Below are 26,200 nucleotides of genomic sequence, written 5' to 3' on the forward strand. Positions count from 1 at the left end.
AAAGCAAATGGCATGTTGTCCCTTCATAGCTAGGGGATTTGAGTATAGGAGCAGGGAGGTCTTACTGCAGTTGTACAGGGCCTTGGTGAGACCACACCTTGAGTATTGTGTGCAATTTTGGTCTCCTAATCTGAGGAAGGACATTCTTGCTATTGAGGGAGTGCAGCGAAGGTTCACCAGACTGATTCCTGGGATGGCAGGACTGACATATGAAGAAAGCATGGATCGACTAGGCTTATATTCACTGGAATTTAGAAGAATGAGAGGGGATCTCATAGAAATATATAAAATTCTGACGGGATTGGACAGGTTAGATGCAGGAAGAATGTTCCCGATGTTGGGGAAGTCCAGAACCAGGGGTCACAGTCTAAGACTAAGGGGTAAGCCATTTAGGACCGAGATGAGGAGAAACTTCTTCACTCAGAGAATTGTGCACCTGTGGAATTCTCTACCACAAAGTTGTTGAGGCCAGTTTGTTAGATATATTCAAAAGGGAGTTAAATGTGGCCCTTAGGGCTAAAGAGATCAAGGGGTATGGAGAGAAAGCAGGAATAGGGTACTGAAGCTGCATGATCATATTGAATGTTGGTGCAGGCTCGAAGGGCTGAATTGCCCACTCCTGCACCTACTTTCTATGTTTCTCTGAGCCTTCTATACATCGTCCATGCCTCAGATTCATACAAGAGGGCGGGTATTACCACAGCCCTGTAGACCATGAGCTTGGTGGTAGATTTGAGGGCCTGGTCTTCAAACACTCTTTTCCTCAGACGGCCGAAGGCTGCACTGGAGGCGATGTTGAATCGCTGCATCAATGTCTGCCTTTGCTTAGAACAGCTAAAGCTCTCTGAACACCAATATATAATAGTTTCTAACCATTTAAAAAAATATTGATTTTCTATTTCTACCAAAGTGAATATCACATTTCCCCACATTATACTCCATCTGCCACCTTAGTGCCCACTCACTTAATCTGTCTATATCCCATTGCAGGTTCATTATATCCTCCTCACAGCTTACTTTTCCACCTAGCTTTGTATTGTCAGCAAACCTGGATACATTGCCCTTCACCGAAGTCATTAATAGATTGTAAATAGCTGACTCCCAAATATTGATCCTTGTGGCACCCCACTAGTTACATCCTGCCAACCGGTAAATGACCCGTTTATTCCTACTCTGTTTTCTGTCGGTTAACCAATCCTCCATCTATGCTAATATATCACTAATGTTACTTGCTACTTATCAGCACAAAACCTGAGTGTTGTCCAAAATTTGCTACATGCAGTAATAGGCTGCTGAGTTATATGGAATTGCAAATGGAGCTGAACAATATGTAATCATCAGCAAACTGCTGACCTTAGGATGGAGGGAAGGTCATTAATAAATCAGCTAATGATATTTGGACCTAGGATACTGACCTGAGGAACTCCTGCAGCAATGATTAACCTGCAACAATCACAACCATCGTTCTTTTTGCCAGGTATCACTCTAGCCCACTGGAGTTTTTCCCCAATAACTTCAATTTTATAGATGGGATGGCAGCAGGAGTAATTAAGTCTGAATGTGAAAAAGACATACAAGAGTTTCAGAAATGGAACAATGCTGGAGAGGTAGAAGTGAGCAGGAGGATATGGAGTCTGAAGTTCAGTTTGGGGTCAAGCAGAACACTTTGATTGCCAATAGGCTGGTTCAAACTAAACAGTGGCTTGGCATGGGGAAATGGAGTTAGTAGCAAGAGCAGACTTTGTAATGGGGCTGAAAACAATGGCTTAGGTCTTCCCACTATTGAACCGGACAAGTTAGAACTTGGGTAATGACAAGCAATCTGTTAGCATGAGGGGTTAAAAAAAAAGAGTGGCCAAGGTGGGTATTGTTAGAATACATGCAATAGCTGAAGTCATGGCAGTGGATGTTTTAACATGTAGATAAGGATGCCAAGGATAGATCCTCAGGGAATCCCAGAAGGTGGTAATGCAGGGTTAAAACCATTACCAGGGAGGTAGTGGTTGTATTAAGATAGACAAGAACAGAACCATGCAAAAACAGTCCCACACATAGATGATAGGATATGTTGAGGTATGGCTTAGTCAACTGTATCAAATTGTGCAAAATGCTGAGGAGGGAAAATGCAGCAGGGTCAGTCACAAAGTGTTCTTTCTGGTTTTGTCCAAAGTTGTTTTGATGCTGTGGGAAGGGTAGACGATGGATGGGAGTAATTCAAATGGAGTTTCAGCAGAGATGGGAACACAGCTGGGAGGCAACAGAATATAGAAAAAAGGGAATTGGAGATAGGAAGCAAGGATTCAGGGAGATTTTTCAGTAGGGAGGGGTGTATTGCAGGGAACAGGTATAATGCCAAGGAAAGGGAACCATTCACGATATCAGCCATTATTGAGGGCGGGAGCGCGGAGAATGAATTAAAGAAGCGGGATACGAGTCTTGTAAACAAATGATGCGGTGAGAGTTGGGAAAGAAACCTTGGGAGTACTGGCTACAGTGGTGCAAGATAGCAGAGGTGAAAAGGAAACAATGGCCAAAGCATCTGTACAGATAATCTTGATTTTAGAGATGAACAAATCCATGGGCTCATTCCATTTAGTGTTTGAGGCAAGTACAGGGGGTGAGGGAAGAGTGTTTTAAGGAAAACATTGGTTATGGAAGTAGAGCTGTTCATGCTCTCTGGGATGATCTAGAAGTAATATATGATTTTGGCTGAGAATAGAAGGTAAAGCTAATAATTGATATAATTAAACCAGATCTGCAAAATAACAACCAATCCAGTTATGTGCCCTTAGAGTTTGGGCTTGAGGGAGTGATGTGTGAGAGAACATGACTGATTTGCTGGGAACAAAGGTAGGGGATAGGGAGTGATGAAGCAGGTTCACAGCAATAGAGGTGTTGTGACAGATGGAGGCTGAAAGATGAAGGGGTTAGAAATTTGAGAGCGAGCTTGAGGGAGTCGGGGAAGAGTTACCCAAGGGTGCAAACCCTTTGCCCGAAAGCAACTTGGCTAAGCCTGGCAATTCTTTTTCCCTCATTAGTATTTTTGATCGTATACACATACACACATTCACTGGAGTTTTGTAATTTACAGAATCCTATTCTGAAAGTGGCAATACAAGATAAAATTCACAAAAGGAATTGTGTAATTATTTATTTTTTGGTACAATTGGCAGGGGGTGGGGGGGGAGGAGGAGAGAGAAAGAGGGTAAAGCACGTTGACCTCTGGCCATGTTATGCAATCACAAAAGAATGAGATGACAAAAACTGCTACTTTACTAAGTTACATAACAGAACAAATTCTAAGTACACAAACACAAGGCTATTTGAAAAATAGATTCACAACTAACAAGCAAAGCAACGTTAAAATATAAATCATTGCATAATTCAGAAGCAGTTAGCAAAAAGTCCAATCTACCCATTCAAAAACAGCATAACCAGTAGATAGAATGTTTTTAATCAACCATCTAATCTCAACTGTAAAGATCTAACAGCAAACCAAAGACTAACACAGCAAAACAAAATCCAATGTACAGTATTTTTTTTTTAATTGTACTTTTCCCAAATGTACTGAAGCTGCATCACAATTCTTCAAACCTTGTAATCTGATAATCTTTGAAATCATTTACAATTAAATCTGTTGTAAATTTAAGATCAATCTACATTAGCCATCTTTAACTGATCATACAAATGAGAAAGTAAACTGTACTTAGAAAGTAGTCTTACTTAGGATAATGAAACTCTACACACATTTAGTTAACCCTTTTGAACAATGTAGAATGACAGCACTAAATTTCAAAAGTGTAATTTAAGTTCAAGAACACAGTGACAGTGTTCAGTGCTCTTGACATTTCTTCAGTTCTGAACTCGAGATTTGCCGAATTTATAGAAAGACTGAGTATTTTCCAAACATTTAATTTATATACTTAGAATTACAATGTTTCTGACCGTCAACCCCTGCTAATCAAATGGATGTCACTATACTTCACAAAATGTACAACAGTACTAAGTTACAAATATACTCAGTTATTCGAAACTGCAAAGTTCTGTTGTACAGTCTTTATACACCACATGTAGAACAAGTCAAACAATACATTAGCAGAAATAAGTTTGCAACAAAACATCAGATATTCCACAATGTTTTATCACCCCCACCCAAAAATATGCAACAAGTTTATTTCTTAAAAGCTAGTCTAGATTTTAGCAAATTTTTACTGAATTTATTGGGGAATTTCAAAGTTTCACCAGACAGTGGTCAATATCTATGGGCGAGCAGCCTGAATAAAGCTTATAATTAGCAAAAATCTAGACCTTTATTATAGCCCAGTTGATATTCTTTTGTGAATACCAATTCCAGTTATTCAGCTGGTGCTGGCCTTGTTTGAAACTGCTTCAGCACACCAGCCTCTACCAGCACATCAACCAAGACGGAGACCTTTATACCTAGAAAGAAAGAAAGCAAGCATGAAGTTTAAAAACGTGTATATTTCTCAAAATTAAGTGCAGAACAATTTAAAACAGATTGACTAAGGATAAAAATGTGAGAACGATCAGAAAGGTCCTTACATTACACTGAACCAAATGCACAGAGTATGGGAGTGGTTTCAGAGGACGAGGGTTGCAAAGTGTACACCCTGGGAACAAAGGTAGGGGATATGGAGTGGTGAAGCAGGTTCACAGCAAGAGGTGTTGAGACAGATGGAGGCGGAAAGATGGAAGGGGTTAGAAATTTGAGAGTGAGCTTGAGGGAGTAAGAGAAAGGAATTACCCAAGGGTGCAGATAGTAGGCCATACGGCCCGTCGAGCTTGCTCTGCCATTCAATAAGATCATGGCTAATTTGATCTTGGCCTCAACTCCACTTTCCTGCCTATTCCCCATAACCCTGGACCCTATTGTTCAAGATCTGTCTATCTCAGCCTTGAATATATTCAATGACTCAGCTTCCTGGGGGTAGAGAATTCCAAAGATTCAAGACCCTCAGAGAAGCAATTCCTCCTCATCTCCATCTTAAATGGGCGATCCATTATTCGGAAACTATGGGGTGAAGTTTCGGGCCGCGCCTAGAACGGCGCAGCCCCGACCTGGACGCCCGTTTTTTGCGCCTAAAAGTGCACCAGAAAAATACCTCCAGATTCTTTGGCTCCCTGCAGGTCCCTGGGAGCTCGGCGCGGTGCGCACACAGCAGCAGGGGCAGGGCCACAGAGTCGCACCGATTCTACAAGTGGTGGGGGGCGGGGCTAATTTACATGAGACAACGTCGTGCCGGCAGCCCTGCACGTGTGCGTTGGAGCGTGCGCGCACGCGCAGTAGCCCATAAACATTAGCACTCAGCCATTTTTAAAGGGACTTAAAGAAAAGGGTTCATTTGTCTGTTGAACCCATGGAAAGGCTTGGGATTGAATTTTGGTGATTTTTTGGTGTCTGAAGGAGTGCTTTTAGCAGCACTGTTGAAGAAATCAGTGAGTGCTGCTTTTCACTGCTAAACTTCCAGAACAGGTGCTGCATAGGTGCATGCAAAATAAGGACTGTGTGTTTTGAAAAATCAGTGTGTCAATTCAATACAGCAATGGAACAACATCCACCAAGAACAAAGAATTTCTTGCATGAGGAAGTGGAGATATTAGTCAACGTCATTGAGCAGAGATGGCAGGAGCTAGATACCAGCAACAGAGGTCGCATAAAAGTGCCACCTAAAGAAATGAAGAAACGCTGGAACCAAGTTGCAGAAGATTACTGCGCAGTGGTGCATACCATGAGATCTGGGGCCATTGTAAAAAGAAATGGCACAACCTTGGTCAAGTAGTAAGTAATATTTTCCATTTTTAATGTTATCGTAATTGTAACGTGACTATCTGTATGTCCCACCCTGCAGAAAGACGCACACTGTAAAAAGTTATATTTTACTCTTTGCAGAAGAAATTGGCCCATAACAAAAGGGAAGCAACTCGAACAGGAGGAGGCACGCCCAATCTGCATCCACTGACACCCTTGGAACAGAGGGTAGCTGCCATATTGAGTCGTACATGGAGAAAAGCAATCAGTACAGCACAAGCTGGGCCCGCACGCGAGGAAAAGGCTAAGTCCTGAAAATGCATCGTGGCCCTTCAAATCAACCTGCTGCCTGGCCTGCGATGTGTAAGAGTACTCATGCCACCAATCCTGCCCTCTCCCTTGCTGTGAAACATTTGAATGTTCTGATGTATTTTGCAGAACATGATGATGCTGCTGCCAACCCTGAGGATCCTGAAGATACAGAACAAGAACCAGTACAACCAGATGCGGACGATCCAGACTGGATGATGGCAGCGATGACTGCAATGTCTGCAGGGGAGAGCTTCCAAATTAATGTTTATGAGCCCCCATTAAGGGGCATCAGAGTTTCAACCCCTAGCATAGGTTCTGGTTCCACCTTCCATGGTTTTGATTCAGACGTTGCGGGTCCCAGTGGTGCTGGTAATATCATGGAGCACCCACCATCCCAGCCCACAGCTCGCACTCGAGTGCTGTCGCCTGGAACACCAAGCGTCCCACCTTCCTAGCCTGTGCCTCCCAGTGTAGTGGTGCCACGAGGTAGACCCAGGCAGAGGAGAAGGAGATTGGAGACACGCTCTCCTGAGATGCAGCGTTGTGGCATTGGGTATGGAGACCAATGAGCTTACCCGATCACTCATCGGTGGCAACAGTGCAGTGGGTGAAGAGGTGACGGTCCTGATGGGAGAAATAGCAGTAATGACACGGGAACTTGGGGAGGGAATGTCCGAGGGAGTGCAATCGACTGCACAGGCCGTCAGGGAGGGCATGCAAGTGACGGCACAGGCCGTCAGGGAGGGCCTGGGTGAGGTAGCTGCTGCAATAAGGGCACACAGCCCGGCCAATCAAATGACACCCCCATGAAGAAGTGAACATTCACTGAGATGTGGATGAGACATGGTTGCAGCCTTTCTTTGCTGCTTTTGTTCTTGTTCTTGATGTAGCTGTACTAGCGTTTTTCAAATTTAAATTGTTTTGTAACTTTAGAACTTATAAGTGATCTTAGAGTTTTTAAGTGATCTTATATAGTGTAAATGCTCACATTTTGGAATTTATTTAATTTTGCATCTAAAAAGTGATCATGAAGTTTAAGTGATCTTAAGAGTGTAAGATTTTTCACAATGAAATTGTTTTGTAACTTTACAAGTTTATAAGTGATCTTAAAGTTTTTAAGTGATCTTCAAGAGTCATATTAAAAAGTAAAGTTTGAGACAAAAAATATTTTATTACAGTGATGTTAACTTTTCAATAAAATATTTTTTCATTAAAACTGAAGCAGGGAGGTCTTAATGCAGCTGTACAGGGCCTTGGTGAGGCCTCACCTGGAATATTGTGTTCAGTTTTGGTCTCCTAGGCTGTCATATGAGGAGAGACTGGATCAACTGGGCCTTTATTCACTGGAGTTTAGAAGGATGAGAGGGGATCTCATAGAAACATATAAGATTCTGACGGGACTGGACAGGATAGATGCGGGAAGAATGTTCCCGGTGTTGGGGAAGTCCAGAACCAGGGGACATAGTCTTAGGATAAGGGGTAGGCCATTTAGGACTGAGATGAGGAGAAACTTCCTTCACTCAGAGAGTTGTTAACCTGTGGAATTCCCTGCCGCAGAGTTGTTGATGCCAGTTCACTGGATATATTCAAGAGGGAGTTAGATATGGCCCTTACGGTTAAGGGGATCAAGGGGTATGGAGAGAAAGCAGGAAAGAGGTACTGAGGTGAATGATCAGCCATGATCTTATTGAATGGCGGTGCAGGCTCGAAGGGTCGAATGGTCTACTCCTGCACCTATTTTCTACGTTTCTATGATTCATCTTCCATTAACGCAACACAACGGAGGAACAACTGCAAAGAATAAACATGTCCATGCGCAACAGTGGTCGCAGAGCCCTCAGGCATCAGTAATTGAAGCGTTCACGGATGAGCTGCTGGTGCAGGGCTCGAGCAATCGTTGAAGGAGCACAATGGACGGCCCTCCTCCGACCTCGTGCACCGGCATCAGTCACTTGCATGCATTCCTGATCGTCATCATCATCCACATCCTGCTCTTCCGTAATACTATCATGCACTGGACCCTCACGTAGGTCTTCTGGTTCCACTACCAGCTCCTGCTGCCTCATGATGGCTAAGTTATGGAGCATGCAGCACACAACAGTGAAGTGACCGACAATCTGAGGAGAGTATTGCAAGTGGCCTCCAGAATGGTCCAGGCATCGGAAACGCTATTTCAATATGCCAATGGTCCTCTCAATGATGCTGCGCGTCGCAATGTGCGCCATGTTGTATTGACGGTCAGCTTCTGTCCATGTCACGCGTATGGGCGTCATGAGCCAGGTGGTCAGGCCGTACCCTTTGTCTCCTAGTAGCCAACTCTGCCCTTCTGGCTGCTGCTCAAACATGTCAGATATAACGCTGTCGCATAGGATGAACGCATCATGGGTGCTGCCAGGGTATCTCGCATCGACTGATATGATGCGCTGCTTGTCGTCACACACGAGCTGCACATTGATGGAGTGGAAACCTTTTCTATTCCTGTACTGCTCGGAATCCTCCACAGGTGCTCGCAAGGCTATGTGGGTACAATCAATGCAGCCCTGTACCTTTGGGAAGCCAGCAATCCTGAAGAAGCCACAGCCCTCTCATGGATCGCTTGTGCGGTCATTGGGAAATTGATGAAATCATTCCTCCGCGCATACAGTGCAGCCGTGACCTGGTAAACGCAGGCAGGTATTGCACGTTGAGGGATGGCGCACACATCTCCAGTTGTAGCCTGAAACGATCCCAAGGCATAGAAAGAAAGTGCAGTTGTTACCTTCACTTCAACAGACAAGGCAGTTGGCGTTCTGCTTCTGGACTGCAAATCTGCTCTCAGCATATCACAGATCTCAGCGACAACTCTGCGGAAACGCAGCCTTTTGACACAATCAGCCTCGCTCATGTCCAGGTACGAGCGCCTGGCTCGATATTGCAGACGTGGGCAAGGTCGCCTGCCCATCAGCCTACTGGCTATGACACTCCTGGTGCGGTGAGCTCTCATCAATTTTCTCCTCTGCAGTGAATTGCTGGCGAACCATTGCATAATCCGTGGTGTTGACAATGCAGCAACCATTCTGCAAATTTAAGTTTCAAACTGGCTATCTGGCTGCCTCTCCCTGTCCCAATGGCCTCAGTCTCCCTCGCAGCTCGAAGGTTGCTTGCTGTGTCTTCGGCTGCCGTCGAGCCACTGACACCGCCCCTATCCTGTGGCCAAATGGCCTCAGCTTCCCTTGCAGCTCGAAGGCTGCTTGCTTGCTGTGTCTTCGGCCGCCGTCGAGCCACTACGTCGCCCCTGTCTCCTACATGGAAGGAAGGCCTGCCTGAAGCACCGCAGCTCGAAGGGCTGCTGCTGCTGCTGCTTCACACAGGTAGGAATAGTCAATATTTTGTCTTTGCTTTATAATTTTTTATTCAGGATGGCTCTTTATTTGTATAAGTAAGACTGTTGAATGCTTGTAGAATTTCATTACTTCCCATCCCCCCCCACCCCCCTCCCCTTCCTCGTTCCCTACGCCTGATTTGTAACCGACGCCTGATTTGTAAAGTATAGGCAAGGTTTTTCTGAACGTACAAAAATCTGCACTAACTCCATTCTAAGTTAGTTTGGAGTAATTTTTCACTGTCTAAACTTTCAAAATAGGCGTAAGTGGCCGGACACGCCCCCTTTTGAAAAAAAAAATCTGTTCCAATCTGAAACTGTTCTAACTGACTAGAACTAGAGCAAACTAAATGCCGAGAATTGCAATTTCTAAGATACTCCATTCTAAACCAGTTGCCCCCCAAAAATAGGAGCAACTCAGGCTGAAACTTGACCCCTATGTCCCCAGAGGACTTCAGGATATACAGACTGGTGAAATGGGCAGGCACATGGCAGATTACATTTAATGCAGAGCAGTATGAAGTGATACATTTGGAAGGAAGAATGAGGATAGGCAATATAAACTAAAGGGTACAATTTTTAGATGCGGTGCAGAAATGGAAAGACCTGCGGGTTTACATACACAAATCTTTGAAGGTGGCAGGACAAGTTGAGAAGACCGTTAAAAAAGCACATGGGATCCTCGCCTTTGTAAATAAAAGCATCGAGTAAAAAGCAAAGATATCATCAAGGCCTTAGAGAGGGTGCAGAGGAGATTTACTAGAATGGTACCAGGGATCATTGAATCAGAATAGTACAGCACAGGAGGAGGCCATTCGGCCCATCGAGTATGCACAGATGAAACAAACAAAAAAGTTCCCGCCTGGTTTTGAACCGGGGACCTTTTGCGAGTTCGGATGAGGGACTTCCGTTATTTTGAGACAAGAAGCTGAGTTTGTTCTGGGAGCAGAGAAGGTTAATGGAAGATTTACTAGAGGTGTTCGAGTAAATAGAGAGAAAATGTTTCCAGTGGCAGGAGGGTTGGTAACCCGAGGACACCGATTTAAGCTAATTGGTAAAGGAATCAGAGGCAACATGAGGTGAAATTTTTTACACAGCGAATGATGATGATCTGGAATGTATTGCCTGAAAGGGAGGTGGAAGCAGATTCAATATTAACTTTCAAAAGGGAATTGAATAAATACTTGAAGGGGCAAAAATTACATGGCAATGTTCCCTCTTATTTTTTTTGGGTGCATGGCCCCTTGGCATGCGCGAAACTTAATATTGAAAAAGCCGGTCCCGGGCTGCGTGGGACCGCCAGAGAGTTGCGTAACTGGGCAGCATATAGGGAACATTGGCTAAGGGGCAAGAGCAAGGAAGTGCAACTAATTTGATAGCTCTTTCCAAGAACTGGACTAGTAATTTAGAGGCCTGGACTAACGATCCGGAGACATGAGTTCAAATCCCACCACGGCAGCTGGGAAATTTAAATTCAATTAATTAAATAAATTTGGAATAGAAAGCGCCTTTCACGTCCAACGGATGTCTCAAAGTGCTTTACAGCCAATAAATTACTTTGAGTGTAGTCACTGTTGTAATGTAGGAAACGTGGCAGCCAATTTGTGCACAAGCAAGCTCCCACAAACATCAATGTGATAATGACCAGATAATCTGTTTTTTTGATTGAGGAATAAATATTGGCCAGGACACTGGGGATAACTCCCCTGTTCTTCTTCAAAATAGTGCCATGGGATCTTTTATGTCCACTGGAGAGACGTCTCATCTGAAAGATGGCACCTCTGACAGTGCAGTGCTTCCTCAGCACAGCACTGAAGTGTCAGCCTAGATTTTTCTGTGCTCAAAGTCCCTGGAGTGGGACTTGAACCCACAATCTTCTGACTCAGAGGCAAGAGTGCTACCTGCTGAGCCACAGCTGACACATGATGGTCACCGTGTGTGATACTATGACACAACCTGATTGTTGGAAAAACTCATCTGGTTCACTAATGTCCTTTAGGGAAGGAAATCTGCTATCCTTACCCAGTCTTATATATGACTGCAGACCCACAGCAATGTGGTTGGTTGACTCCTAACTGCCTTCTGAAATGGCCTAGCAAGCAACTCAGTTGTATAAAGTTTGACCTTCACCTTCTCATAGAAACATAGAAAATAGGTGCAGGAGTAGGCCATTCAGCCCTTCTAGCCTGCACCGCCATTCAATGAGTTCATGGCTGAACATGCACTTCAGTACCCCCTTCCTGCTTTCTCGCCATACCCCTTGATCCCCCGAGTAGTAAGGACTTCATCTAACTCCCTTTTGAATATATTCAGTGAATTGGCCTCAACTACTTTCTGTGGTAGAGAATTCCACAGGTTCACCACTCTCTGGGTGAAGAAGCTTCTCCTCATCTCGGTCCTAAATGGCTTACCCCTTATCCTTAGACTGTGACCCCTGGTTCTGGACGTCCCCAACATTGGGAACATTCTTCCTGCATCTAACCCGTCCAAACCCGTCAGAATTTTAAACTTTTCTATGAGGTCCCCTCTCATTCTTCTAAACTCCAGTGAATACAAGTCCAGTTGATCCAGTCTTTCTTGATAGGTCAGTCCCACCATCCCGGGCATCAGTCTGGTGAATCTTCGCTGCACTCCCTCAATAGCAAGAATGTCCTTCCTCAAGTTAGGAGACCAAAACTGTACACAATACTCCAGGTGTGGCCTCACCAAGGCCCTGTACAACTGTAGCAACACCTCCCTGCCCCTGTACTCAAATCCCCTCGCTATGAAGGCCAACATGCCATTTGCTTTCTTAACCGCCTACTGTACCTGCATGCCAACCTTCAATGACTGATGTACCATGACACCCAGGTCTCGTTGCACCTCCCCTTTTCCTAATCTGTCACCATTTAGATAATAGTCTGTCTCTCTGTTTTTACCACCAAAGTGGATAACCTCACATTTATCCACATTATACTTCATCTGCCATGCATTTGCCCACTCACCTAACCTATCCAAGTCACTCTGCAGCCTCATAGCATCCTCCTCGCAGCTCACACTGCCACCCAACTTAGTGTCATCCGCAAATTTGGAGATACTACATTTAATCCCCTCGTCTAAATCATTAATGTACAATGTTAACAGCTGGGGCCCCAGCACAGAACCTTGCGGTACCCCACTAGTCACTGCCTGCCTTTCTGAAAAGTACCCATTTACTCCTACTCTTTGCTTCCTGTCTGACAACCAGTTCTCAATCCACGTCAGCACACTACCCCCAATCCCATGTGCTTTAACTTTGCACATTAATCTCTTGTGTGGGACCTTGTCGAAAGCCTTCTGAAAGTCCAAATATACCACATCAACTGGTTCTCCCTTGTCCACTCTACTGGAAACATCCTCAAAAAATTCCAGAAGGTTTGTCAAGCATGATTTCCCTTTCACAAATCCATGCTGACTTGGACCTATCATGTCACCATTTTCCAAATGCACTGCTATGACATCCTTAATAATTGATTCCATCATTTTACCCACTACTGAGGTCAGGCTGACCGGTCTATAATTCCCTGTTTTCTCTCTCCCTCCTTTTTTAAAAAGTGGGGTTACATTGGCTACCCTCCACTCGATAGGAACGATCCAGAGTCAATGGAATGTTGGAAAATGACTGTCAATGCATCCACTATTTCCAAGGCCATCTCAAGGGCAACTAGGGATGGGCAATAAATGCTGGCCTAGCCAGAAATGCCCACATCCCATGAATGAATAAAAAACTTCATATGCAATGTTCCCGATAAATGGTTTTTGCTGCGCGGTCCTATTCAAATTTTTGCGCGGTTTCTTGCATTGAACAATCGGTGTGCGGGACCGCCAGACCGCTGCGCAGCTTCGTGGAAACGTCGTTCATTAGGTATTTCATTTTTTTCCCATCCAGCTGAAGTAAAGCTATACGTTGCCATTCTGCAGCTTAATTGTCTGTTTTGTTTTATAAAAAAGCTTTAGACTGGTTTAGAGCTTCCATTCATACACTGTAGTTGCGACTGAATCTATGTTTCCTGACACATGTTACATATAATTTAAACAAGGATGAGTAGTAACATTGTGCTTCCTCAACAGCAAGCAATTCTTTAATTTAATAAAACATTGATGCGTGCCATCCCAGGCCTCTATGGAGGCTAAAAGAAAATTTTTTGGTAAGTTGGTTAGGCTAAAAAACCAACGGCTCGGTAAGACACATCCGAGGATCTTGAGGGAAAGGAGGGAGGGAACTGCCGAGGCTCTAGAAATTATATTTCAGGGCTCTGTTGAGTGTGCTGGAAGACTGGAATGTGACAAACATACTAACTACTTTAAAAATGAGAGATGGAGTTAATCGGGATAATTAAAGGCCTTTGAGTTTCCAACATCAGTGGTAGGGGAAATTGTAAGAGTACTTAATGAAAGATAAAATTACCATGTAACTAGATAAAGAATAAATAGTTAAGTAGCCAGCATCAATTTCAAAGGGGATGATTAGGCTTGATAAACTTCAGAATTCCTTGAAGAGGTAACAGACATGGTACATGGGGGAATGCAGTAAATATAATGCAAAAGGAATTTTGGAAAGCCTTTGTCAAGGTACCAAATGGGAGATTAGTTCAAGTGGTATGGAATTAGGGGAGGATAGCAAACTAAATTAAAAATTAGTTCGAAGGGAGAAAATAGCGAGGAGGAGTAAAGGGCAGTTTTAAGGGTGTTGAAATTGGGTAGTGGTGTCCAAAGGGGTTCACTTCTGGGGTCATTTCTGTCCACTGTGTAGATGATTTGGATGCAAGCCTAGAAAGAATGATGCTGAAATTTGCAGACAATACCCAAATAGGAGGTAGAGTTAATTCTTTAGAATATTGATATATTGGCGGAATAGGCTAAAATGTGGCAGATAGAATTGAAGGTCAGTAAGTGTGAGGCGATAAAGTCTGGTTAAAAAAACAGCAGTAATTACATTCTGAATGGAAGTAAGTTCAGTGCTGTGGAAGAGTAGAGGAATTTGGGGGTTTGGTTCACAGTATTATAATGGATGCTCCTCAGGGTGATAAGAACGTTCAAAAAAAAGTTTTATCATGGGGTATAGAATATGACAGCCAAGCAGTCATAATGAGACGACATAAAATCTTAATAATGTATCAGTTAGAACAGTGTGTGCAGTATTGGGCTGCACATCATAGCAAGAATTCTGACGCTTGAGAGAGTGTACAAATACAGATTCACCATGATGCTAAAGCAAAGTGCTGTGGATGCTGGAATCTGGAATAAAAACAGAAAATGCTGGAAATTTCAGCGGGTCAGGCAACATCTGTGAAGGGGAAGCAGAGTTGAAGTTTCGGGTCAATGACGAAGGGTCATCGACCCGAAATGTTAACTCTGCTTCCTCTCCACAGATGCTGCCTGACTTGCTGAGATTTCCAGCATTTTCCATTCACTATGATGCTGCCTAGTATGATGATATCATCATCATCATTAGGCAGTCCCTCGGAATCGAGGAAGACTTGCTTCCACTCTTAACATGAGTTCTTAGGTGGCTGTACAGTCCAATGCGGGAACCACAGTCTGTCACAGGTGGGACAGATAGTCCTTCAGGGAAGGGGTGGGTGGGACTGGTTTGCTGCACGCTCTTTCCGCTGCCTGCACTAACTTCTGCATGCTCTTGGCGACGAGACTCGAGGAGCTCAGTGTCCTCCCGCCCAGATGCACTTCCTCCACTTAGGGTGGTTTTTGGCCAGATATTGGGGTGGGGATGTTGCACTTTGTCAGGGAGGCTTTGAGGGTGTCTTTGTAATGTTTCCACTGCCTACCTTTGGCTCGTTTGCCGTGAAGGAGTTCAGAGTAGAGCGCTTGCTTTGGAAGTCTCATGTCTGGCATGTGAATATGTGGCCTGCCCAGCGGAGCTGATCAAGATATAAATACTAAGACTTGAAAAAATTGCGGCTTTTTGCATGCGAACGCAGACTACGGGAAGATATGATACAAGTGTTTAAGACCAACATAGACTGGTTGGACTGACTGGCTTGTTCCCATGTTGTAACTTCTATGTGTTTATATAGGGGAGTGGAGGACATTGTTTTTTCAGAATACATGTTAGTAGAGGTATCAAAAGAATATGGAGTTCTATTTAGCCTATAATCAGTAGAAAATATTGCACAGCAGGAGAGATTAGTACACTGGAGAGGGGAAAGAAGACAATAGAGATGAGAATAGAGTTAGAGCACACCAGAGCAATCACTTATAAATGCACTGCACATGTATCCATTCACTCTCATAACTTGAACAACCATAAAATGGTAAATCAGATTTATAAACACTACCATGCACTGACTTCCGAGAAGACATGTCTCAAATGAATTCATACATTTCACAAGAATACACAAAACCTCAGGGTGTCCCAAAGCACTCAACATGCAGTGAATAATGCCACAGGCCACCAGAGAGGACAGACGGGCCTCGGTTTAACATCCCATCTGAAAGATGGCACCTCAGACAGTGCATTGAAAATGCAATTAGCCACACCTGGATTCCTAATTAGCCACATGTGGCCAGCAATTGGAAGGTAGCCAATGTAACCCCGCTATTCAAGAAAGGAGGAAGTTCAAGAAAGGAGCAAGAGAGAAAACAGGGAACTACAGGCCAATTAGCTGACATCAATCGTCGGGAAAATGCTGGAATCCATTATTGAAGAAGTGATAACAGAGCACTTAAAAAATCATAATATGATTAGGCAGCGTCAACATGATTTTATGAAAGGGAAATTGTGTTTAACAAATTTAGAGTGTTTTGAGGAAGGAACGAGCAGGGTAAAGGGGAACCAGTGGAAGTAGTGTATTTGGATTTCCAAAAGGCATTCGATAAGGTGCCACATAAAAGGTTGCTACGCAAATAAGGGCTCATGAGGTTGGGGGTAATATATTAGCATGGATAGAGAGTTGGTTAACGGACAGAAAACAGAGAGTAGGGATAAATAGGTCATTTTCGGGTTGGCAGGCTGTAACTAGTGGGAAGCCGCAAGGATCAATGCTTGGGACCCATCTATTTACAATCTATATTAATGACCTAGATGAAGGGAACGAGTGCAATGTATCCAAGTTTGCTGACGATCAAAGCTAGGTAGGAAAGTAAGCTGTGAGGACACAAAGAGCCTGCAAAGGAATATCGACAGGTTAAGTGAATGGGCAGTAAGGTGGCTGATAAGAGTATAATGTGGGGAAATATGATGTCATTCACTTTGGTAAGAAGAATAGAAAAAGTATTTTTAAATGGTGGGAAACTATTAAATGTTGGTGTTGAGAGAGATTTAGGTGTCCTTGTAAAGGAAACATAAAAAGTTTGCATGCAGGTACAGCAAGCAATTAGGAAGGCAAATGGCATGTTAGCCTTTATTGCAAGGGGGTTGGAGTCAAGAGTAAGGAAGTCTTCCTACAATCGTACATCGCTTTGATGAGACTAAACCTGGATACTATGCACAGTTTTGGTCTCCTTATCTGAGGAAGGATATACTTGCTTTAGAGGCAGTGCAACAAAACTTCACTAGATTGATCTCTGGGATGAGAGGGTTGTCCTATGAGGAGAGATTGAGTATATACTCTCCGGAGTTTACAAGAATGAGAGATGATCTCATTGAAAAGTATTAAGATTCTGAGGAGGATTGACAGGGTAGATGCTGAGATGTTGTTTCCCCTGGCTGGAGAGCCTAGAACTAGGGGGGGCATAGGCTCACGATAAGGGGCCAGCCATTTAAGACTGGAGGGTTCTTCACTTGGAGGGTTGTGAATCTTTGGAATTTTCTACCCCAAAGGGCGATGGCTGCTGAATTTTGGACTCGAGGGGAATCAAGGGATATGGAGATCAGGTGGGAAAGTGCAGTTGAGGTCAAAAATCAGCCATGATCTTATTGAATGGCGGAGCAGGCTCGAGGGACCGTATGGACTACTTCTCCTCCTAATTCTTCTGTTATGTTCTAGTGGCTAATGTATTGGGATAATAGTGTGGTAAACTCCGAGTATGATATTAAAAAATGTGAGCACTGAAGGATCAAAGATTTTGCCAAAAATCACAAAACTTAAGAGTGATGATCTAATTATTCCAACAATCAGTATTTACTACATGGACATAACTTAGTATACTTTAGTATTGGGCTTGAAAAACTCAACTGAACTTTACTGTAAGAATGGAAGTTGGCAAATTGAGAGGACATGCAATTGTCATGAGACTAAATATGAGACTTAAAGCCAAAAACACTACCTACAATTATTGCCAATGTATATGGTTACAAACAGCTAAATCAAGTGGACATTCACTGCTTAGTGTCAAAAGTTTAGATGAATACTAAATCTGCAATACGCCAAGTTAGAAGGAATTAAAGCCTTGAACTTAATGTGGTTATATTTCCCAGCAATTATGTTGTTTAATCATGAACACAAGTATTCGAATACACCTTAAATACAGTAAAACTTTATCTCACCTTTCAATGCTGGATTGGTTTTTGATAGTTTAGCCAGGGTCTTAGTGGCTTTACTAATGTCCATTCCACGGACAGCCTTAAGCAGATGTGGGGTCAGAATACCACTGCGTTTTGAATTTGACAGACCAGTATTAAACGTTGCAGGTTTAAACTGTTTGCGATTTGATTGAAAAACAGTTTTTTTGTTATTTGCTTTAGATTGCAATGCAACTGCCTTCTTCCAGGCAACACCACCTGCAAAATATAATATAGTACTAAGATATCCTGGTCACATGGATATTGCTCTGCCTGTACAACTTGTGACAATCCGCAAGATAGAAAATACATTTCTAAAGAGTGCTGTTTTATGGGTTCAAATTTTGTATAACACACAAGTATCATTGATAAGAAACGGGCATTTAGCCAATGAAGCTTATCCCTTTAGTACAGTAACTTTCCTATTTACAACAACCAACTCCATTTTGAACAGCTGTTTTCTACTAACCCCGGCAGTTATTCTAAATATTTTATCACCTTTTGAGTAAACTAAGTTCTACCCAATAGGTTTTTAAATGTACTTTTCACTAATTTAACCTGCTCACTTTCAGGTCTATATATTAAAAGGAAATAGATATGGTAAACCATGAATATTACTTTCGTGAGGTTCTCCCATAACCTTCTCTCTAGACTGTACAGCCTGAGCTTTTCTAATCTTTTGTCATAGCTCATTGGTTTACACTGCTCTGTTCCCTTTTCAAAGAATGTGTTACTTTTTTGTAGTATGGTGACTAAAAATTAGCATTGTACTTAATTCATGGTGCTTGAAGGGCATTGCCAAAATACCTAGACTTAAGTGACGTGTCTATCACTCCCTTTTTCGTCTTGGACTAATTCTATTCTATTCATTGTATACATTTTTGACCAATATGTAATACTTTACATTGATCAGTGATCAATTTCATTTGCCATTTGTTTGCCCAGTTACACAGCTGATTTAAGTCCTCCAAATGTTTCTGTCTGCATTCTGTTGCAGCGAGGTTTAGTGTAAGGCTATGTAGATATTCTGAACCTTTTGCTTCATTTACCTTTATATTTAGGTCTGAAGTTAGTTGAGTTACCAGTGTATCTCTGAGAGTTTCTTGGTGCTGGATGTGACAATGCAGAACGTGACAAAGCTGGATGCGACATGTGAGATTCATATCTAGTACGCTCATCTGGTATGCCAGTGGATCGTCTCATTTCCTCATCCAATAGAGGCCTTTTTTCATGATTCTGATAAAAGGGAAGCATGAATTCATAGAAATTTACTGGATACAGCAAGGACTATCACTAAAAAGAAACTGTTAAAGAGCTTACATTGTTGATCTGTAAAATAATTAGCTACTTGAGTGGAACCCTCTAATTGACAGATCAGATGCAGAATCACTACAACTGTTAACACCTATCTCCCAAAAATATAAACTTTGAACATTTAATTATTTTTTAAATCTGTTTACTACATGGAGATAGTCATTCCAGCAATTCATGCTGGAATCTGAAATTTACAAGCATCTACCAATTTCCAAAACTTCCTTCTCCATCAATTAACCTCTAATTGATTAACAGCAATTAGACTTAAAAGGGACAGGTCATCTTAAACTGTTCACGTAGCAGAATAACACATTATAGAATGTAATGCAATGTTTCGGTGACAAAACAGGTCACCACCTGATTTACTATGAGCAATATACATCTATCTCTTCATGTGTCAACTATATTAACACATGAGGTGAAGAGACTGCAGATGGAAACACCCATCAACTATCATTAGGTATATCCCAGCAGTGTGAAACATTAAAATCCTCACTATCAGATATGTCCGCAAAATTGAGTACAGTAATGTTCATCCTCTTCTTGATACCAATAAACTTCATCCTGATTTGGAGTCAGGTATGAAAGACCCTAATGATCGCATTAACTTAAGTTGCTGACTTCCCTCCATGCAGTCTGCATCTGTACTTTTACTGGAGGGTGCCCATCAGGCCCAAATAAGGCCACCTTCCTGCAGCAGGACCTTCAACCCTTCAGCTCCAAAAAATTGCAGTGCTGTCCATGTCTCCATTCTACCATTGTGAAGAATTAGTCAACTTTTCTGTCATCATCAAAATTTTGCAGCCCTTTAAGAGCTGCCATCTCACTAGACTTTTCTTTATCAGAGAGTAAGTTTTTGAAGTGTGAGTAGTTATTCAAGTTAGCGAGAAGATTCCCAGTCATACAAGTTGCCACTGCCTGCTCTGGGCCAGCTCAAGGTCACTTTTGCTACACTTGGAAATTAGTGTTAAAACACTCAAACTTAGACCAAAATGACACCAAGATACCCATTGATGTAAAACAAACCAGATGAGAACAATGAGCCTAATTATAATTATTTCAAATACTTACGAATCCAGTCATTGTCTTGAGGCGATATTCCATTAGTCCGTCGGTGAGACTCTGTGTAACCTTCAGGGCAAAACTTGCATCACTGTCACTAGTGATTTGAAAATGTTGCTGAAAGATAATATACCAACTTATATTTGTTTTCTTATACGGATTAACTAACTTACAACCGGAAATGTTTGCCAAAAATGTAATACTCCTTCCTTGTCCCTCATTCCCTTAAATTCTGGGATCAACTCTGTAGCTGTTTCTCTGTATGGACTCCAATAACTGAATATTCTTTTTGAAATGGAGGATCAAAAAGTGCCGCTCTAGGGTCAAATACAATTTTTAAATTATCTCTCTGGAATTATGTTACTCTGCTTTCTTTAAAAAAAAATCAACCTGGGAACACTGTGTTAATGGTATTAGTGACAGAGAGAGCGAGAGACGCTGAGGGAGCGAGCGGGCGGGGCCGAGGGAGCGAGAGAGAGAGCGCGCGCGACGGGGCAGAGGGAGAGAAAGAGACAGTGTGAGCGGGGCAGAGGGAGAGAGAGGGAGAGGGAGAGGGAGAGGGAGAGGGAGAGGGACTGAGTGGGGCAGAGAGAGAGAGAGAGAGAGAAAGAGAGAGAGAGAGAGAGAGTGTGAGTGAGGCAGAGGGGGAGAGAGAGAGACTGAGCGGGAGAGAGAGAGAGAGAGAGTGAGAGAGTGAGAGAGTGAGGGAGAGCGCGCGACAGAGCGAGGCAGAAGGAGCGAGAGAGAGAGAGCGCGACAGAGGGGGAGAGAGAGAGGGCGAGGCGAGCGAGCGGGTCGGAGGGCGAGCGAGGGGGTCGGGCGAGCGAGAGCGCGCGTGGGGCAGAGAGAGAGATCGAGAGAGAGAGACTGAGCCGGAGAGAGAGAGCGCCGGGGGAAGAGAGAGAGAGAGAGAGAGAGAGAGAGAGAATGGGGCAGAGGGAGAGAGAGCACGAGAAAGAATGGGACAGAAGGAGAGAGAGAGAGAGAGAGAGAGAGAGAGAGAATGGGGCAGAGGGAGGGAGGGAGAGAGAGAGAGAATGGAGCAGAGGGAGAGAGAAAATGGGGCAGAGGGAGAGAGAAAGTGGGAGAATGAGGCACAACAGGAATTGGCCATTCAGGTCCTTGAGTATGTTCCACAATTTAAAAAGATCATGGCTGATCTGTACCTCAACTCCATTTACTCACCTTTGCTCCATAGCCATCAATGCTCCAGACGTTTACTACTCTGGGAATAAATGCTTTCTTAATTTCACTCCTGAATGCTCTGGCTCTAATTTTATTATGCCCTCTTGTGCTGGATTTCCACACCAGAATAGATTATCTAGTCTATCGAATCCCTTTATAATTTTAAATACCTCTCTGCATGTGTGAAAGCCTCTTCCCTTCTACTGTATCTTATCTCATTTGTTGACTATGTTTACCTAATTACACAAGTGGAGCATTTGCCTTTTAGGGTTATGCAGTGGTCTTGTATTGTAGCAAATACTTACACCTCTCACTGTCTGTAGGTTTACCCGTTAACAATTCAGTTCAATTTGCTGTGGTGAGTTTATGTTGCATTCATTCGAAGTCAGCCTTAGGCAAGTTTAAAGCCTAGGTTTGCGACATTCCCTCCTCTCAAACTTAATGCCAAATTGAATGGTCACTGTTCACAAGATGTTGCATTACCGTTAGATTGTCAATTGTTACTCATCACTAAATCTAGCATGGCCTCTTTTCTTGCTGGTTCCAAAACATATTGTTCCAGAAAACAGTCCTGAATACACTCTAGAAATTTGTTGCCGCTGCGACTTGTGATGCTCTGGCTGATTTTCCCAGTCTATGAGAATCTCCCATTATAACCGCTTTTCTGTTGCTGCATGTTCTTTGCTCTTCGTATTTATGCATTCTGCTACTACCTCATTACTGTCTGGAGGCCTGTAGACAACTCTCACCAGAGTTTGCATCCTTGCTGTTTCTTAATTCTATCCAAAGTGTTTCCATTGCCTGCTCACCCTTACTGATCTCCCTCCAATAAGGGTGAGCAGATAGAGAGAACTAAGAGGAGAGGAACAAAAGGGAGAAACAAGAGAAAGAGTCCCAGAATCAACATAAAGGTGAGAGACAGGTCAAACTGGCAGTGTATTCTGCGATTTACTTTCACCAATGCAATAGGAGAATCATTAGCATGCACATGTACACATTGATATATACATATACATATACATAAGCCACCTGTTGCCAATCCAAGAAACAGCCAGTTGCTGCAACACAGCTGTCTGCCTTTCAGCCACCTCTCTACCATACCATCACTTCTCCTTTTATGCTATGGAACAAAATGTTCTCAATTTCTTATGCAGCAATTTTCAAGTATTATGTGCAAGTCCATAAAAGTTATACCGATCATATCTTCAAACTCCCTCCCTCATTTATACTTCGCTATTCGGTCAAAAATTCTATCAGGTTGTATACAATTATATTGGTTATATAAAAAAGTAAATAAATATGGCACATGCACAAATCAATTCGTCACCGATTCTTAATTTCCTGCATCTGTGTGAAGAATTTTCTACGCAACCTTTGTCTATTTCCAACAAAGATATATACAAAAACCTCTAAATACACTTTAGTTGCAGACCCAATTTTAACAGCTCATGTTTTCTTTCAACAATTAAAAATATTTTAATGTGTTTTGATTGCTTCGTTTAACATAGTTTTCCATTTTTCCATAAATTCTGTACATTAAAAATTTCATACTCACCAAATAGTCAAATAGCTCCTCATTTGTATAGCCATGTTTGGAAGCATCTGACCTGTATGGTTCAGACTAAAAATCCACCAGAAATGAAAAAAAGTTGACGTAAGGAACTACAGGCACCAAATGCATAAAATATATTTGAAACAAACTGTGGACGCCAAGATGACTGTCAAAAACACCAAATGACATGCTGGAAATCCATTATTTTTCTAAAATTGAAGAACATATTCACTTACTAATTAGCACATTGCTGCTAGACAGAGTCTGTGAAGGCAGCCTATTGGAAAGGTTAGGGAAAACGAGGAGTCATGGGGCCCAAGTTTCCGCCCTCTAAGAACAGCACACCTTGACTTTCTGGAATAAAAAGGGCGCCGAAAACTTACTTTGTGATCCTGCGAGCTCCTCAGGACGTCTTCGTGCTCGGCGTGGTGCAGCACAAGGGGTCGGGGGCGCAGCCTAGCACATACGCGCTAGGCTGCATAGAAGGGACCCGAAGCATGGCAGCCCTAGCCCTGGCCGAATGGGCTCCCCGGGCGAAGATCGGGACTCAGGCCTCCCTCCCGTTCAGCTATTCCCACCCTCCTCCCTCCCGTTCAGCTGTTCCCCCCACCTCCTCTCCCTCCCTCCAAGTCGTCTGCGGGGCCTACCTGCCCGGCATCTCGTTGGGGGCGGGCCAGGCACCTGCGTCGTCATTGGCGGGGCCCGTTCAGCCTCCACCCGCGCTCAGCCCCTCCCCTCCTCCTCCCCCCTCTATCAGGAGGGGCAGAGAGAGACACTGACAGAGGCAGAGAGAGAGAGACACACACATTGACAGAGGCAGAGAGAGAGATAGAGAGAGAGAGAGAGAGAGAGACACTGACAGAGGCAGAGAGAGAGAGAGAGACAGACATTGACAGAGGCAGAGAGAGAAAGAGAGAGACAGACACACTGACAGAGGCAGAGAGAGAGAGACAGACATTGACAGAGGCAGAGAGAGATATAGAGGGAGAGAGACAGTGGCAGAGAAACATACTGACAGAGGCAGAGAGAGAGAGAGAGAGAGAGAGAGACAGTAAGAGGCAGAGAGAGAGAGAGAGAGAGAGAGACTGACCGAGGCAGAGAGAGAGAGACTGACCGAGGCAGAGAGACTGACAGAGGCAGAGACACATTGACAGAGGCAGAGAGAGAGAGAGAGAGAGAGAGAGGCAGAGAGAGAGAGATAGACATTGACAGAGGCAGAGAGAGAGATACACTGACAGAGCCGGAGAGAGAGACACTGACACTGACAGAGGCAGAGAGAGAGAGAGAGAAAAAGAGAGAGAGAGAGACAGTAAGAGGCAGAGAGAGAGAGAGAGAGACTGACAGAGGCAGAGAGAGAGAGAGAGGCAGAGAGAGAGAGACACACACACACACTGACAGAGGCAGAGAGAAAGAGAGAGACACACACACACTGACAGGCAGAGAGAGAGAGATAGAGAGAGAGATGGTGGCAGAGAGAGACACACTGACAGAGCCAGAGAGACACACACACCGACAGAGGCAGAGAGAGAGAGAGAGAGACTGACAGAGGCACACTGACAGAGGGAGAGGGAGAGGGAGAGAGAGAGAGAGAGAGAGAGAGAGAGAGAGAGACACACTGACAGAGGCAGAGAGAGAGAGAGAGAGAGAGAGACAGTAAGAGGCAGAGAGAGAGAGACACTGACAGAGGCAGAGAGAGAGACACTGACAGAGGCAGAGAGAGAGAGAGACACACACACACACTGATAGTGAGAGAGAGAGGGAGAGAGAGAGACAGATATTGACAGAGACAGAGAGAGAGAGAGACGGAGGCAGAGAGAGAGAGACACACACATTGACAGAGGCAGAGAGAGAGAGATAGAGAGACGGTGGCAGAGAGAGACAGAGAGACTGACAGAGGCAGAGACACACTGACAGAGGCAGAGAGAGACTGACAGAGACACACACACTGACAGAGGCAGAGAGAGAGAGACACACTGACAGAGGCAGATAGAGAGAGAGAGAGAGAGAGACAGTAAGAGGCAGAGAGAGAGAGAGAGAGAGACAGTAAGAGGCAGAGAGAGAGAGAGAGACACACTGACAGAGGCAGAGACACACTGACAGAGGCAGAGAGAGAAAGAGAGAGACACACACACATTGACAGAGGCAGAGAGAGAGAGCGAGAGAGACTGACAGAGGCAGAGAGAGAGAGAGAGAGAGACACTGAAAAGCAGAGAGAGACACACACACACACTGACAGAGGCAGATAGAGAGAGAGAGAGAGAGACTGACAGAAGCAGAGACACACTGACAGAGGCAGAGAAAGAGAGACACACACACTGACAGAGGCAGAGAGAGAGAGAGAGAGAGAGACTGACAGAGGCAGAGACACACTGACAGAGGCAGAGAGAGAGAGACACACACACTGACAGAGGCAGAGAGAGAGAGAGAGAGAGGCACACTGACAGAGGCAGAGAGAGAGAGAGAGAGAGAGAGAGACACTGACAGCGGCAGAGAGAGAGAGACTGACAGAGGTAGAGAGAGAGAGAGAGACACACACACACACTGACAGAGGCAGAGAGAGAGAGAGAGGGAGAGAGAGACTGACAGAGGCAGAGAGAGAGGGAGAGAGACACACACACTGACAGAGGCAGAGAGAGAGAGAGACTGAGAGGCAGAGAGAGAGAGACTGACAGAGGCAGAGAGAGAGACAGTAAGAGGTAGAGAGAGAGACACTATCAGAGGCAGAGAGAGAGACTGACATAGGCAGAGACAGAGAGACACACACTGACAGAGGCAGAGAGAGAGAGAGATATTGACAGAGGCAGAGAGAGAGACACTGACAGAGGCAGAGAGAGAGAGAGAGACACACACACACACTGAGGGAGAGAGAGACAGATATTGACAGAGGCAGAGAGAGAGAGAGACACAGACATTGACAGAGGCAGAGAGAGAGATACTAACAGAGGCAGAGAGAGAGAGAGAGAGACAGACATTGACAGAGAGATAGAGAGAGAGAGATACTGACAGAGGCAGAGAGAGAGAGACACACACACACACACTGACAGAGGCAGAGAGAGAGAGGGAGAGAGAGACTGACAGAGGCAGAGAGAGAGACACTGACAGAGGCAGAGAGAGAGAGGGAGACTGAGAGGCAGAGAGAGAGAGAGAGACTGACAGAGGCAGAGA

General features: G+C 44.0%; 1 protein-coding gene across 1 annotated transcript in view; it reads right to left on the reverse strand.

The window, feature by feature from the left end:
* Positions 1-3,136: 3,136 nt before the first annotated feature.
* LOC139264519 (uncharacterized) overlaps positions 3,137-26,200 on the reverse strand; it is a 102,569-nt gene continuing 79,505 nt past the window's right edge. The window contains exons 14-18 of the mRNA XM_070881108.1: positions 23,039-23,104; positions 20,308-20,415; positions 18,972-19,158; positions 17,908-18,141; positions 3,137-4,440 (exon numbers count right to left, since the gene is read on the reverse strand). Of these exons, the coding sequence (XP_070737209.1) occupies positions 4,355-4,440; positions 17,908-18,141; positions 18,972-19,158; positions 20,308-20,415; positions 23,039-23,104 (681 nt within the window). The 3' untranslated portion in view covers positions 3,137-4,354. The remainder of the gene's footprint in view (positions 4,441-17,907; positions 18,142-18,971; positions 19,159-20,307; positions 20,416-23,038; positions 23,105-26,200) is intronic.

This window comes from Pristiophorus japonicus, chromosome 5 (genome assembly GCF_044704955.1).
Source record: "Pristiophorus japonicus isolate sPriJap1 chromosome 5, sPriJap1.hap1, whole genome shotgun sequence".
Taxonomy (NCBI): domain Eukaryota; kingdom Metazoa; phylum Chordata; class Chondrichthyes; family Pristiophoridae; genus Pristiophorus; species Pristiophorus japonicus.